This window comes from Helicoverpa armigera, chromosome 12, assembly GCF_030705265.1.
Source record: "Helicoverpa armigera isolate CAAS_96S chromosome 12, ASM3070526v1, whole genome shotgun sequence".
Lineage (NCBI taxonomy): Eukaryota > Metazoa > Arthropoda > Insecta > Lepidoptera > Noctuidae > Helicoverpa > Helicoverpa armigera.
The window spans coordinates 6,229,544-6,247,351 of record NC_087131.1 but is presented as its reverse complement, the minus strand read 5'-3'; the positions used below and the strand labels follow the sequence as shown (position 1 = coordinate 6,247,351).

At 35.9% G+C, this 17,808-nt stretch overlaps 1 protein-coding gene across 3 annotated transcripts in view; it reads right to left on the bottom strand.

Moving 5' to 3' along the window:
• The window catches only part of LOC110373652 (forkhead box protein O), a 77,990-nt gene extending 60,816 nt beyond the window's left edge, over positions 1–17,174 (bottom strand). For all 3 annotated transcript variants that reach the window (XM_064037102.1, XM_021330996.3, XM_064037103.1), the window contains exons 1-2: positions 15,968–17,174; positions 11,514–11,722 (exon numbers count right to left, since the gene is read on the bottom strand). In XM_064037102.1, the coding sequence (XP_063893172.1) occupies positions 11,514–11,722; positions 15,968–16,196 (438 nt within the window). In that variant the 5' untranslated portion in view covers positions 16,197–17,174. The remainder of the gene's footprint in view (positions 1–11,513; positions 11,723–15,967) is intronic.
• Between the last annotated feature and the right edge of the window lie 634 nt (positions 17,175–17,808).

Genomic DNA, 17,808 nt, shown 5'->3' with positions numbered 1-17,808 from the left:
ACATTTATGCTTGACTTAAAAACCAGTTCTATATCATGTTAAGTATATATGTCAACGTGCTCTAAAAATAACTAAATGTCAGAGGCGTGTTATAAAGCTATTTGTTAAAAATATGTCCTTCAAAGTTGCCTTAGGGAATCCTTCCTAGAGGTGTGATAACTTTAACTGGTACAATAAAATACTGTACTAAATATATTACGCACAATAAATGTTCTTTTTACTGAGAGATGTAATTAACATATTCATCATAATCGCTTCTTGCCACGACCGGTTATGATAATCGCATTGTACTATACAGTCAAGTGCACAAGTCAAGATCTACAAAAAATAAAATAAAAGAGGAACGATGATTACAGTCATTGCATAAAAAATGTGACGAGAGATCATAATCTCTGAAAAACGTAATATTTTTCTTTATATCTGTGTAAATGATTACGCTGTTATTTTTTAGGTAAGTAAGTATCTAAATAGTTTACGTTAGACGTTTTTCACGCCAAACTTGAAACAATGATACAAAAATATGCGAATTATGACAAATTATATAAAGTTATACATCCACATTTAACGCACACTTACGTTAAATGTGGATGTATAGCTTTAGCACATACATTTTGAGCAACCACTCGTTTGCGTATTAGAATTAAAATTAAACAATAACTATGTATTGTAAATTATTCGATATTAAAGTTACTTATCTACTCAATCAATAAACGTCTTATGCTTCGTCTTATTCTGATCAATGATAAGGTTCAAATGAGTTTTGTGCTCAAGTGTACGTAACCAGTAGAGGTCGTCGAGTAGGCAGACGCGTTACAGCTCGGAAATCGACAATCTTCGTATTCGTAATTTTATGATTAACGCGATTATTAGACTCTCTGGTCTAATTGAGGTCGTGGCCCTACAATTATGTACATTAGATTAAACCTCTCTATGTATGGTAATAAGAGCAATAAGGTCTACTGTAGCGATTGTGATATCAATGACAAATATGATTATGATGTTGAATGTCTATTTGTTATCTTTTATTTGATGTGCTATTAACTTATTACAGTAGATGATTGTTGCGGATGTATCTAAACCCTGGTTAATACTGTTACACGTTTCTTCTTTATAATTATTATGTCGCAATTAATAAGAAGCATATTTTATTATATGTTTCCGCTCTTGTGAAAGCTTAAGCAAGCAGTGTATGGAATTTACCATCTAACGCAGACATTAGTAATCTCAAATGTTAAGATACAGATATAAAATGGACTCGTTAAATGAAATAATAAATCCCTGTGATTTTATATTTTCTAATAGTAGTGTTGGGAAATTAATACATATTATTTTTTCGTAGCTACAAGTAAGTGCGAACGCATTGGCGAAGCGACGCGGACGTAGCAGTAGTTTATGTAGTTTAGAACTAAGAACCGGTTCTACTAGATACGATGGCTCGTAGTGGAATTTTTTCGTTCAAACGCGCCCGTTCGTTGCTTAACCCTTTACCGTTGTACGTATGCGTGCGGATGACTACACGCGGTACCGCAAATCTACGCCTTTCAAACCATAAGAATTTTATGAAACTACACCTGCATGCTCAAAAACTGCTGCATGTTTATTAATTTTCAAACATTCCAAGATAATTTTATCAACGTTTACTTCAGCAGTTAAATTCAAGTATGCTATGCATTCCCCCAGTTTTATATCAGCAACACGTGAACTGTTTCCCCCAATAAAAGAATGACGGTACTTGGTTGGTTGCATTAAACGGCAGTAAATGTTATGCGATACCCAATTCCCGAGCTGCTCAGTTAATAGCCGCCGGGGTTTACGACTGTGAGATTTTTCGAGTCCCCAGTATCATCGTTTAGAAGTTAGCTGCCAAATCGCGTGTTCCCAGCAAATACGAATAGTGTGCGATCAAACTAAACCCAGTAATCCGAAACATTTTATATTTCCGCAATAGGCATTTCGGGCGGCAACACAGTAAACGCTCGGCGATCGCGCCAGTCATTTCACTAAATCCAATACATTTTTTATTCATGAAACGATTGACGTTTGTATGTTAATTCACAGCGTAGGTCCCGGCCCGAAGGATGAAATATTGAATTATTGCCCAAAGTCGGGGATATATCGCGGGGGTCTGTTCGATATTAATCCGTTGGCTGCCCGGGGCTCTGGCAGGAATTCAAATAAATCGGCTCTGTGACAAACAAGACGTATAAATCAATCAGAGCAAGGTGGCGTGCAGCCTCTATTGCAATCACCCCTTAGCCCCGCGCCCCGTGTCGCTCGTAGGTATATCAAAACTTGAACTAATTTGTATCGGTAAATTTATGGCCAAGGTTAAAACTAAACTCGTTATGAGTTTCAGGTGGAGCGAATTTTATTTACACGATTTCTTTTTGATTTATATTTTTCTCCTATCGCTGAGCATGAATAATTTTAAAACTGTCAAAGCGAGTAATTCCAAGTTATATCGACGTGCCTGTCGATAAGCAATACTTGTATATAATTTTGAAAATATAATCTTATCGTAGTAACTAGCAATCAAGTACTTACTTTTACGCAGTTATTTCTATAGAGAACGAGACATGTTTTATAACTTTATTTTTATCTGTATATTTAATTTTTTAAGCATAGGTACAAACAGCAAATTACTTATGCATAATTCCCGGCGTATAATCATTGCCATTATTTATTAATATTTCAGTTTTTAACGTAGGTACCTACTTTAATATTCACAGCTCCATTGGTTTTATTTATAGAATATATTTCTCGAATTTTATAGATATACCTACCACCTGAGAGAGTATCATAAAAAGTATGCTGACAACATCGACGTTCATATTAGAAGTCTAATATAATCATTCACATAACTAACTCAACCTATATTATCTGCTATGAGTAGATACTAACTAAACCAAATGACCAAATCTTCCTCAACTTCTCAACTCAATTTAGGCCTATGTGTATCGTTTAAATAAGCGATACCAAGGCCAGTTGCTATCCACTGAGAGTGGTCACACCTTCTATTATAAGCGCTACAATTTATCAAATGTAACGACCGATTGCTGTGGACGCGATACATTGCTCGTTAAATACGATAAAAAGCACTAACCTCCACTCACGAAAGCCGCAATGTAGATAATTTACGGAATAAAGTGTGAAGTGATAACACAAATCACAGTGGAGCTACTATCGGCCCACGTCACCCGTTGCTAAGACCCGTTGATAAGATACGAAGAAGTATTTATTTCGACTTAGTTGAAAGGTTGGGCTATAGCTCGACATTTAATGGCCTTTCTGGTTCGATTAAAATTATTCGTTTTGAAATAAAAGTATCGAAGTTGCAAATATTCTCTTATTAAGAAAATATGCGCAGAAATGACCACGATTAAAACGCGTGCTCAAAATGCCGTTTGGAAATAATTCATAACAGCACTATATGATAAAAATGAAATAAATAAGTATCTTGAACTTGAAGCAGGTGTTTTACTTTGATGCAAATCTATTATCATAAATAACGGTTTGAAAACTACATACTCTTTCGGCATTGCCTCCCTGAAATGGATCAACCAAAAATATTACGAAGAAGTCATAAGTAGTCACTCACATGATAAATTATAATTACTTTGTCTTTATTTTTAATTCCTGAAGTTCATGCATTTAGAGTACTTAAGGTCTCTGCACACAGCGGGCGCGGCGCGGCGGGACGGGACGGCGCCGCGACACTGAGCAGTTGTAATGTACCAGATATTACGGATGACACCACACAGAGCCGTCCCGCTCGACGCGACGTGACGCGACGATCTAGTACATCGTGTCGCGTCGCCGTCCCGTCCCGCCGCGCCGCGCCCGCTGTGTGCAGAGACCTTTAAGTTTATACAAGTACCTATGTACTGCATCTGAAAATTTTACAAAAGGAAAATTGAGATGTGTTAGTTCTAGACTGAGTACCAACTAAAGTATTAGGAATAAGTAGGTACATGTAAGGGAACTTGTTCCTTGCAAACAAGCCTGTATTATTCAAAGTTCGGCTAAGTTTGTTTTTTACCACATTAAAAATTGTTTTATATTATTCAGTGAAAAGTAGGTGTGAAAACCGCTCAGTGTATCTGGGGACATCATTTGGCGATAAAAGGGAGTAAGGAAATTAACGCAAGCGCGTGGGCTTGACACGCAACACCTAACAGTGGGTTGACATCGACTGTAAACGATACTCACTACGACATAACTGGTAAGAAATTATATTGTTTAGAAGAAAGAACATTTAATTAAATTGTATTTAAGAGATTCTGTGAAATCTGCATCTAAGAGATATGTATGACAAATTAAAGGGTAATAAGTGTATTACCATTGTGCGTATTAATAAATGAGTTATCCACTTGATGATAAATAGCAAAAATGTGCAAAAACCCAATTTTCACAGGCCGAACAAATTCCACTTCGAAGGCACATGTTTCTTAGTAAAAGTGTAACGGTATATCCATGTTATGATTGTAGTTCGCAGAACTCACTATACACACCTACTCTACTCTACTATGATTTCGTACACGTGTTTTATTCATTGCATTAGCCATTCATATTGACAACACTGAAGTACGCAGTGCGCTACTGTTTTTCCTACATAAATCGTGCAATATGCATCCTGCAACAGCCATCCGTCATGTCCATGTCAGTATCTATGTTTTTCTCACGACTTCTTTTACAAAATAATTGTTATTTATAACAAGAATTATTTAATAATTCATAAAAATATTTATGTTAAATTAAATGAATATGAACGCAAGAGCAGTTTTTCTTATCTTTCGTGAAGGGAATGCCGTAAAGAAATATATTTATGGACCTGCGTAAATTTATTCTCAGTTTTATTTTTGTCCACCATATGTAGGTCAGGCAGAGTACCGCTGTACATTTTAATTTAATACTGATAATAGTTCATATATTTAGCTCAGTATTTAGGTATGTAAGCTGAGATACTTTGCAAAAATGTGTCAATGTCAGTATTGTATCTTATCAATAATGTCAATGATAATGTCATTTGCAACTAAAGCTACTGGTGGTTTCTAAAAATAAAGAATATACTGATAGTGGTCAAGAACATAATGTTTCGTTTCGAGTACAATTTTCCTGTCAATCATTATGAAGTACGTTTTACGTCGAAATCTTTTAAGCCTTAACTTGCTACTGTTTGAAATTCAGTTTTTGACATACCATTTTTTTTTGTTTATAAGTCTGTAATCCTGGTGGAAGGACTACATTTAAAATAGGCAAAGCTGAGTCTGCAATCATTAAACTAGATAAAAAGAAAGCGAATCAGTTTACACTTTCTTTCATTCAGTAGTTGTGATTCCCAAAAAGATTTAAACTTTGTAAAAAAAAGCATTACACTTTTCTACTGAAACCTGATGAAAAAATACTTGACCTCAAACTAATAGATTTTATTCATAGAACCATTTTGTGACACCTTTCTAGCTATTATATGAGTTTGTTTTAATAAAATAGGTACAGAATATATAAATAAAGTATAAGGAATTCAATGCGGTTGACGTCAACTCTAATGTGGGACAAAAACCCGTCATGCTAAGAGGATGTAGGTAGCTTCGGTTAGACATACTTAATGTACTAGAATGGGACCAGGAAAAACTTTATAGTCAGTGGAATACTTCCCATTTTTATGTTATGTATGTCTAAACCCATATTTGCATAAATTACAATTATAAATTACATAAATTACAAATTACATTACATGCTACCACATTGTCTTGTAACACTGAAAAACAGCTCAAACGCGCATCTGAAAGAAAAACGGCCTAAGTGCATAATTAGCTGCTACCAAAACCATTGATATGCACAAGGAATTAAAGTTGCAAATTATAAAGCTAAAACCAAGTGATTATAAATTTAGCATTTGCCGTGTCCAGCAGGTGGTTCGTTCAAGCTCATTTTAATACTTAGCGTCTGCAACTAAGTATTCGTAAATTGTTTTACTCGTACTTCCAAATATGTACTGCAATCTAATTGTCATTCTATGCGCGTAGGATATGTGAATGCCTTTGCATTTTGTTGTAAGAAATGCTAGGTCTTACATTTTGTACTTAAGTGGATACATGAATTAATCATAAAGTAATAAGTATGTATGAATAAGCAAAAATGCATGCTACCTTTATCGTAACAAATGATATCTTAAAAATCTATATTGCAGTATTATTATTAAATATTATATCATATACCTATTGGGATTGTAACGCTTTTATTACATATATTACGTAAGAATTGCGTTAATCTAGCTATTTTTTCTTTATATTATCAAAAATACGTGGTTTATTAATGCATTTAAACATCCACTTGGTGCGATTCATTAACGATGATTTTCAAACTATTGCAAGTTAATTAAAGTATCTTTTAATAAATTAAGTGTAAATAAATGAGTCAATGTGGGTTTCCTTTTTATTATTTCCAAGAATTTGCCCATAAAAGTTTATGTTGACTATATTATAAGTATGACGTAGCTGTATAAGTAATATCGCATTGTAAACAAAAATAAAAGAAATACAATGTTGATTGCCGTCAGTATAGAATATACTTAGTGCAAATCGTCATGTTTTATGTAACATGATGTTGTTTTCATGATATCAATTAATTATTTGTGTATATATTTCCTATTTATATTTATACTAGTTATTGTCTCATAATCTGAAACAAATACTTTAATAATGATTAAAGTTCTGATTTTTATAATCATCATCTCCCGAGCCTTTTCCTAACTATGTTGGGGTCGGCTGCCAGTCTAACCGGATGCAGCTAACCTCCTCAACCCAGTTACCTGAACAACCCAATACTCCTTGGTAAGATGGAGTCAGATGTACTGGCTTCTGACTATCCGTAACGACTGCCGACGAAGTTCTGTTTTTTTAACGTACTTTAAAATTAAATAATGTTCGAATAATTGAATTCGCCAGTGTCGGAAAGCGAATCATAATTAGATATATGAATGAGTGTCATATGGTTTTGTTATCGGGCTCATATACTGCTGTGAAAATATATCATTCAGTGTTATCAACAACCAAGATGGCGTCGGTGTAAATCAATGTAACCTCAATTACTTATTAAGAAAGGTCTCGGTTGGAATTTTCCTACGATTAGGTAATGTGAAATTGTCTCTCTAGTTCTCTAGTCGAGACAATACTGTCACAGATGTTTTGTACAATGGTAATGGTTTTGACATTTATTTTAGAGTTAATAGTTAGAGATTTTACGAACTTCTTAATGTGAAATTATGATATCGTTTTAATCTTTTTTTCTACCGTTAAAGTATATTGAAAGCGATGTCATCGTCAACACAATGGAGGTCAATTTTATTGCTTTAATGTATTCCTGTAAATAGAACTGAAAATATTGCGAGTCCAGGAGAAGCACAACTGACATGACCATTACATTTCTATGGCAAGTTTTTTTCACATATGGGTTACCTAGCAAGGATATAAGAGATTTTGCGAAGGTGTGCTAACGGTCGCGGGTAACGGTAGTCTTCATTTGCTATTCAACTGGACCCACCGCGACATCAATACGACGAATACGAATTTTTGTTCTAAAAAACGTTTCTATTCACACATCCGGCACTACTAGGATATAAACCGTGTTTACGGCCATTCGCATATTTAAAAATAAATGCTTAATTAAGTTAGTCACTTGTTATGCTTATACAAAACTCGTACTACTTTGTTGTTGTAAAAAAAAACTATTATATTCAATATTACGGTATGTTAATGATCCTCGTATTATTTTGCTTTTTTAACTGACACGAGCCTAACTTTTTCATATATAATATCACAACAATTATGTCTAGACTTTCAAAGAGTCTGTGACCCTTGTATATATATTTCTTCTATGTATATTTTGGAGTCTGTTTTCGAGGTAATCATGGAGGAAAAACCGGCCTCATCTAGTTTAAATAATTGACGCGTTAGTCTTTTCTTAAATCTATAAACAAAATTTACATTTAGGCAAAAACATCAAACATTTAAAAAATGTATACCTATATGTCGACTTTACTACGAATTAATTAATATTGAACATACTAGTACGTACCTACTATAATGATTTGAAATTCTAATGTCTACAACCGCAGTATTAAAAAGCTGAATCATTGGTTGTAGTCGTTGCCAAAACAAAGTTCTTTAAAAACAAAAATTGTTTAGGTGTTAACGATAGAAAAACAATACCTACCACTCGGTAATATGTCACACGATATGACTAAACTCAACTTTAATTGTTTTTATGTTTTACCTACACGTTTAAAATAATTGAATTAAATAATAATAATTAAATAACTGGCATATTCATTACCAAATTGACGTCACGAGAAGTTTTCAAAAATTGAATGTAGCTCCGCAATTATTGATAAGAAATTTTCACATTACGATCATTAAAAAAAAGGTAATTATAAAAGCCGCATTACTCGAGGTGAAAGTAAACGTGTGTACAGAAACTCATAGTAAAGATTTTATCGAAACGATCTTAGACGGTGACGTGACTGACATCCCTAACGTGCATACGATAAAGATTGGTACGATCAACATAAAAAAGCACAAATAGAAAATAAAAAAGCTCTTGATCGGGATTTGAACTTGTGAACTAGCATACCAGCATAGTCACATTAATCTAGAGACTGGAGACAGAAGTACACCAGTATATTAGAATTGAGCTATGCTTACTGTTTTGAAAATAATGTAAAAAAAAATATTTTTTATGCCATTCAAATTGAAAATGATTTGTGCAGGTACCTACGTAGTTTTCATTTGATTTTAATAATTTAAAAGTTAAAACTTATCAACACAAATTAATTTGAATTCCTCTAATGAATATGAAGTTGACAACATTTTTGCGCATTTACATGATTTGATTTTAGTGTATTTTCTGTATACTTAAAATTTAAGCAGGACCTTCATATTCTTTTAAAATTTTAAGCTAGCGACAAGTTTTTAAAACCAGTCTAGTAAGTGCGTACGTTTGCCATCGACCAATAAATAAATTGCCGCTGAGCATAGCGTCTTTGCATTCTATATCGTGATGTAGTGGGCTCGCCACTCAGCTTTGCAACAGTAAAGTTATTTTTGTCGAAGTGTAAAAGTATACTGGAATGCGCAACTCGAAAACCACTTTCAAATTGAAGTAAAACTACATCAGCGGCTTGACAAGACATTGTCTTTCAGGAATTTTCGTAGCAAACTATTTGTCTCATGGATACATTTTAATTATATTTTTATATTTCCGAGACTACTTTAGCTAACAACTGGCTTTTTTGTATGCCAATTTAGATACATTGTTTGAAATAAACCACCCTTGATTGATATAAATTAATGAACACATGTCCGTAATTGACGATTCATTCACCTTACAAGGTGTCATATCATCCGTCTCTTTTATTTTACATAAATCGTGTCATGTAAGAATGTGACGCACGACTTCAACAGTTTGCTAATTAACTAAGCTCACAATGACACGAGGCGGGCCGGTCCGATTTTCGACCTTATTGCGCCGGCTTTAATTGCTATAATTGCTCAAGACGCGTGCAGCTTGAATGAGCATTGTATGCGTAAACATTAATCAATGCCATGGGTACGCTGGTGAAGGTCACCGAGTTCGTGGTATTCTACGCTAATCTTCGACAAGCGAATAGTTTCAATCGAACATTAAAATACTAGTGATACATTGAATACAATCTAAGAACGAGACGGAATAGTTTCATGTCTTATATTTTTATTCAACAGCGTAGCGAGGGCGTGTCAACGTCGTGTGACCGCGAGATAAACAAAATCTAAATGATTCGAGTTGAATGATGTCCATCGATGTCTTACTTACGGCGCTCGTGGAGGAATTCGTTGCGTAACAGTAATGTATTGCAACTTGGAGATAACGTCGTTAAAAGATTTGAGCGCGTAATAATGTTTTTATTATCATTTATCGGTCGTGTCACAGCCGATTGGGATAACGTGTGCCACTGCGCAGTTCCAACAAAAAATCCGTGAAGCTTTAAAATTATGTGTTTACAGAGTGAGTTTTATAGATCGAATCACATTAATAAAATATCTCCTAAGCGGTTTTAAGAGATACCATTTACAAATTGGATACGTATTTGTGTATATTTTCGTTATTACTAAATTTTAGACAATCTTTTAAAAATCCTGAAAAAAGACCGGGTTTTCCATAAAATTGTATTTTGATGAATATTAAAACAGTTTTTTTTATATATAATAGATCTAACTTTCATCATCATCATCATCAGCCTATCGCAGTCCACTGCTGGACATAGGCCTCTCCAAGATCTAACTTTACCAATACACATCCATATAGGTCCTGCCTATATCCATACGCTATTTAATCAAATAAATAATAAAATAATTTATTTATAGTTAAAAAGGTGCTACAATTTTCCTTCCTACTAATTTACACGTGGCAATCATGCAATTATTGTTTTATCAAATTTGGCAGTGAAGAACGCGGAAAGACTAATTCATGGTGGATTTAAAACACGAACGGAACGCTTCATAAACTTTTAACTGCGTGAGCGCATTGACGCGCAATTTCAATGTCAGTTAGCTAGAAGCCCGAAAAAGATTGAATCGGAATGTTTCATACATGAAATGATTCTGATTGGTCTAACTCACTGAATGAAAATTGAGTTATATAATATGGTGTAGATTAGGATAGTAGGTGCTTTTTAAAGTGTGAATTACTGTTTAACCTTCTTCTGGTATTTGTTTTCTTTTATTGTTCTTTCATCAACTAGACTAGAGTTGGTGACTTTTTTACTCTTAAATAAAATTTCCTATATTACCACAGACATCACGTCGAAAATGTTACCTGGTAAATCTCATCAAAACATACTGCCTTTTTAATTGTGACAAATTAATGAAGGCTTATTTGTCTGTTGCGATATAGTGCCCAGATAAGATACCACAATATAACGCACAAAATGGCATGATGCCACCTTCTTATATTAAACAGTCAACCTGATGGACACTGGCCAAAATGACTCATATTAAGGAATGCCCTTAAAAATATTTTCTAAATCACTTTCGATACAATTTTCAGGAAAACCACAGAATAAATTGTAAACAACATTTCAAAGCACTCTTCAATAGTACTCGTCATAAATGTTTACAAGAATCTGTTTTGAAGGTGACGCCGGTTTAACTGTCAAAATTATTCCGGGTCTAATATACAAGTTAAATTTAGTTGACCACAGGGCTTAAAGTGGGTTCAACTGCTTTGTCAGACAGCATGAAAAACGTTTTAACTTGATTCGAAATCACTCTGAAATAGATTTAGTTAGGTAACATGACACACAATCATACATAAATAATCCAATTCAGGTATATCAAAATAAAATACGTTAGAGTTTGGAATGCGTTTGTTGTTCAGCTGAAAATGTACACCTAATATGTAATTAAACATCAATACCATTTTAAGTATTGGGTCCAATTTTATTTTTATTAAATTCTGAATAAAATATCAAATCTTACCTTCCATCCAGCCGAAGAGTTGCTGTCTCCCTTATCTTTAAAATATGGCACATTCTGAACCATCCACTCGTATATTTGCGACAACGTGAGCCTGTTGTCTTGCGCCGAAGTGATGGCTTGGGTAATGAGATCAGCATAGGAGAGGTTACCCCACGCATTCCGACGGGACGAATTTTTCTTGGTGCCTACGGCGGGTAGTGGTGGGGCACCTAGAAAAAGAGGGTAGATAAGCGGTTTTTCAGCACTAGATTTGGTATTTTTTGTGATAAATGAAGTATTGATTTAGTGAAAATTAATAAATGATTCTTAGTGGTGTAGTTATCTTTGTGATTTTCATAATTTTTTCAGCAACAAAGTTGTTTTTTTGGAATTGTGGGTTTTACTGAGTAAAAGTGCAGTGAGACATATTTAACTTGAACTACTGTTATTTTTATTTCCTTAATGTATGTGGAGGTTTTATCACACTATAAGTAGGTATAGGTACCTATTGAAAGATTGTGTAATTGCATATCTGTGTTCGAAATTTTAAATGTAATAATGTCTTATCTTTACAAAAATACGTCTTTCACGATAATATTTCATTTTAGTTAGATGTTAAACAAAATTAGATTAGAAGTTATGACACTGATATTCAAATGTAGGTATTTCAAGAGAAGTAGGTGTGATAAAGAAAATAAAATTTGTTAGTTTGTATGTGTGGGGTAATCGCTTGAAATACTGGACTGATTCCAGAAATCCTCCACGCCTATTTTTCTTCGCTCAGGAAAAATGATTAAACTTTTGAGTGCATACTATTATAAAAATATTCTGCTACACATTGAAAAAACTTGACAAGTATGAAAAAAAGTAAAGTTATTTTAATGTGTAAATTCTTCATTATTCAACATGAAATATTATTTTGATGACATTTATAGAAGGTCACAATTAGCATACAATGCCAAATATAGATTGTGAATGAGTAAAAATATTAAAAAGGTATAACAAATGCCACCTCTGTAAACACCACATAACCGTCACATTTAAGTCAACATTTGTTTGTTTTTATTAACAAACCACGTTCTGAATCTAGTACATGCGTGAATCGTCAATCAAATGACGTGAAAAACCCCCACAATTGCGTGATAATGACGTAAATATATACTTCAGTACAAAATAAATAATAATAACACTTGAATAACTCGTCATGTTTATCTATTGACCAGCGGTGACATCCCTAGACTTCGGCAAAATGCGTTATCAATAATTCAACGGGTGTCAACGCAACTAATTCCAATTAGGAATATTAAAATAGAGTTTTAGTTTGAATGTTTAACCGCGATATTATTAGTTTCCTGTAATTACACGTTTACATGAAACACGTTTACGTGATGATGTGCATAGGGTATTTGTCTCTCCAGTAGGAATGTCGATTTCGGGTCAGGCAAGAAGCAATGTAACTTTCTTAAGTGTATCTTGGACAACAATGAGTGAGTAAAGTTGAAGGATCTTGAATCTAGAATCTTAAGGAAACATGGATTTTGAAGTTTGAAATTGTCCATCCACCTTAGGCAAGCGATGAACGCTCATTCTTTCTCTGTACTAGAAGAGCATTCGGTCAATTTGGTAAATTAAAAGGCCGATGACGATGATGGAAATATTTAATTGAATGAAAAACTAATATTCAGCAATACTGGTATGTACGTGCTAATGTGCTAAGAAAGTTCGAGTGCATTAGCCTTTCGCATCAGCAATGTCAAAGCACTTCGTAGGTGTGCGATCATATTATTCATATTAAGTGGATACGTAACAAAGTAAATAAAAGTCAAAACAATTATCATGCAAAGGTATTCCGATGTTTGAATGTATTTAACATTTTAGTATTTTTATATGAATTTAAAATAGCAATGTACAAGAAATTATTGTAGATTTTAATTTAATGGGAATTTTTTGCACATAGTTATTTTATGTCCCTATTTTAGGCTTGATAAAATATTATTGTGTTCTCATAATGAGTATTACTTATAGTTTGTTTTGTAGTTTTTGTGTTGTTTCATTCATTTTATTTGCACGTTACGCTACTCCACTATTTGTTATGATGTAGTTTCTTCCATTCAATTGTTTCGAGATTTCCTTACTACAAACAAACATACATACTAATTTTATTTAAGTATTATAATATTTCTACGGCTCAGAATACGTGCAACTGATGACACTTTTAATTTGCCATTATGATTTGCTATCTGTTGTGTTTGAAGTAAATTATGAATGAAAAATGTACGCAGCAGTAGCAGTATATAGTAGTATGCAATATGAATGTACGATCAATTTATTTACCACGTGTAAGACTTAAATGTATAAAAAATACACAACGAACGCGAAGTAAGTGCCTACATCATTACCAACAATGTTTTAGAAGTATAACGATGACACACTACTTCATTTAGTTTGTTTGTTTCATTAAAGGAAAGTACTGTTCGTTAATAATATTTATTACCTATAAATTCCATTCATTCAGAAAATATGCTCGTTTTATTGCGTTTAAACGGGTTTAAGGTACAATTATATAATTACTTACTTGGTTAAGGCAAAATATGTAAAAATATATGTGCCTATGTATAGTTCTTTGTCTCCGTTCATTTTACGCTGATAAATTAGATAACTACTTATGTGTTTTGTTTTTCTTACAAACAATTTAATTTAAATACTTGGCCCCGCAGGGCATCTGAGGCGGATGACGGGGAGTAGCGACCCCGCGGGGCTATATATCCGAGTGCTCCAGGGAGAGTATACAGTCCCCCATCTCCGGCCTGCCGGAGTGAAGCATGAAAGGGGGATAGGTCTCCCGCCTCTTGGCTTGCCTTCATCGGCCGGTCAGAGTGGAGTCGCTAGAGTAGGGTTAGCAGCCCGCTCGGAGGGTAGGTGCCTCGTGGTAAGTGGCGAGTGGGCCGGTGATGCTGGACCCACAGGGAGCGCGTGATCTGCGTTTAAAGTCCGCCGAGGTATCCTCACCCTTCAGCCGCTCATGTACCTGTTGCCCTCTTGTTGCTATTCAGTGACTGATTCCCGAGGGCCCAGTAAGTGAGTTGGCGAGTCTCCACCTGCCATTTTTACGTGTGCAAACATTGTTATCGGCAGGTGCCATAGTTTCCATAGTCTTCCCATTCCTAGTCCACTAACATCCCATCACAATAGCCCAAGTAGTTTTCCTCCATAGTTAGCAATAGTTTAGCACAGAACCGGGGATTGCCCTTGGGTACATTTCTATAGTGTATACGGGGATAATCGTCGGTTTTGTGTCGCCATTTCATTAAAGTTGTCTCAAAAGGGCTTCAGCGTGTTGGCTTCGGCCCCACGTTCGCCTTCCAAAAATCCGGGACTCTGTAGTCCCGTGGTCGGTTAGAGACATACAAGATAATACTTGAACTATTTACTACTATTGAGCCAAATGAAGATACGTTACGTTGCGTTCGATACAGCCTTTTTATCGTCCCATTGCTGGGCACGGGCCTCCTCTCACATGGGGAAGGATTGAACATTAATCACCATGCTTGCTCAATGCGGGTTGGTGATTTCAGGCTTGCCAAATGTAGATAAACAAAATATAGCTAGTGAAAGCCATACGTCTACATTTTTGTTTTCTACATATAAAATACCCAAAACAGCTTATCCCTGTAAAGTTTAAAAACACATTTGACCTTTTTTACGTATTTTATATGGACCCAAAGTATAACTCGACTTGGTTTTCATAATATTTAATTATTTTCCTTAGCGATTTGTAATATTTATTTTTGTTTTGACCATAACAATATTTTTAGATGCAGGATACGTGGTTAGGTAATCATACTTAAGTTGTAACACCAATACTGGTAAGTAAACAACTATACTTTCATGAAATACCTAAACGTTAATGAAAAGTGATTCAATATTTCTAGTAGTTTCTATCAATTTAACAAATGAATGAGAAATGTCATACCTACGATGAGGTAAAATAAGCAATTAACATGTACTTTAATGATTCATTATTCAATCCGTTAAAACTGGTAACATTACAGCCGAAATTGGTAAAAGAAGAATTTAAAATGTACTGGATATGACGGTGTCACCCTACGCGCCTACGTCGTAGGCCTATTGAGTTTCATACATTTATGCTATCATGTGGTAAATTTGTGCTGCGCAAACAATTTCGATTACTTATTTGTATACTACCTAGCTATACGTGACTATAGGAATGTCAAACTGATGGCAAATGTAGGTAGATGCAACGATTATTATCCATGCGAGTAACAAATACCTAATTATGCAGGTAAACAAAGATTGTTATTTTTATTTGTATCAGTTCCCTCTGCGTGTTTTTGTTTTTATTGGGATTTTACACGCGGAGTGATTTCGGACTACCTACGTGGGCCGACCTAAATAGCAGCGCGTATCGCGACTGCGACCTCACACTATCGCTTGGTTGGACAAATGGTATTTACCACTCAAATTCTGATTGGAGTTCTTCTTGGAGCCGGTGTCGTCAGCCGCTTCGACGTAGTTGTCTGGCCTTGGTAGCGGCCACGTGTTGGATCGCGCGCGCGTCTGCGGTTCAAAACCGACCTCTGTCAGCTCGCCCAAAGGTTCCAATTCCAGCGTGCCGTCCAGCTCCGAGTGCCCGCCCTGCGACGACCACGGGCTCTGGTATCCACCGCTGCCCTGTATAGACATGTTGCCCACTCTTTCTCGAACAGTGGAATTTTTTGGTAGGTGTGTCGGTATGAGCGCTCACCGGCGCGTGCCGTTACCGGCCGTTAGCATCACAGCGCGCTCTCTTTTCTAATATTTTCCACCGATTAAATCGGTGAAAAGTTAACTACTTCCAGATTTTTCAGAGCCAGATCGCGATCCGAAGAGGTTATCTGTCTTCTGCTTATCGGTTCTGTTATTCGAAGCCAATAACATGTGGCGTCTCGCTAACGTTCATAAACAGCGATGTGCGCAAAGAGCGTCGGCCGTCGGGCCGCTCCCGAGAGGCGATTTTCGCTAAATATAAGCGCGGGCGAGGCGGGGGCGGGGCGCACACCACGTGAGCGACTACGCGCCGATTTTCCAATTCATCACTGGCGGGCTAGAGACGCGATAACCTTGTAACGTGGCTCGAATCGGCCAACAACGGGTAAACTATCCTCTCAAGTCGTCAGAGACGACCAAAGTCCCAAAAACTCGCAAATTCGGACGTCCTTCCGAGTTCAGTATACACTTTGTAACTTTTCCACACTGATAAGAGTTATCACTGGGTCTATCGGGGGATAATTCACGTGTTATGTGGTTTATAGGGGCATATGACAGGTAAGGAGTCACTAAAAGTAGTTTCACGATAGTCCACGCGGTCAGCGATAGTTTTAACTGCGTAATAAGCAGAGCAATGCGCGTGACGCGGCAATTCGTCCTCGGCCGCGAGCGGTCGCACGTACACTGAACCGCGTCGCCAGGCGCGCCGCTTGTGCAAATTCCGCTCAGCGGGCGCCGCGCGGCCCGCGGAGAGGAGGGCGGCGGAGGGCGCTGATAGAGAGAAGTGGCGTCGTATGACCGCGCGCGCCCGCCATCTCGGACGCGCTCGCCGCTCCACTGTCCTGCACGCATCTCCGCCACTTACAAACACTCCAACTAAAAGGAAAACTTTTTCAGTTTCAGTGGCAGTCGGCAGCCGCGGCCTGTCGACCTGATAACTGTGTGTAGCGGGCAACGCGTGTAACACTATCAGGCGGCCTCTGCATGCCTCATTGTTTACATACAATTATTTACACGCGTACGGCCGCCTCGTTGGGAACTAATTAATTCCTATGTAGTAGTTGGCGCATTAAATCGAGTAAGCACCCGAGTAGGTAGGTATATCACATTACGCTAATAATAGTATTAGGTAAGAACTTACCTACCTAGATAAAATGAACCTTGTAAATTTCCATTTGACACAGCATTAATATCTTAACCTGTGGTTACACGGACTGTTGATAACTTTTACTAGTTAAACGATTAATTATAATAATTGTCAAATGCAATCAAAGCAATTTATTGCAAGTTAAAAAGGCTTTCTTCTATGACTTTGCATTATTACTTTTTTAGAAACTCAACTATGTGTAAGTACTCAGTAGTAGTTACAAGATTTATAACAACAATTAATTTGGAAGGTTTTAAGAACAAAAATGCAATATGTTAAATCTATGTACTGTATAATTTTGATACTATTTTTGCGACAAGTACTTTTTAACAAAGTATGTACGACATGGAAATACGGACCGATTTATTTTAGGGTTTTCCAATTTCCGTTTCTTTCCAAAGG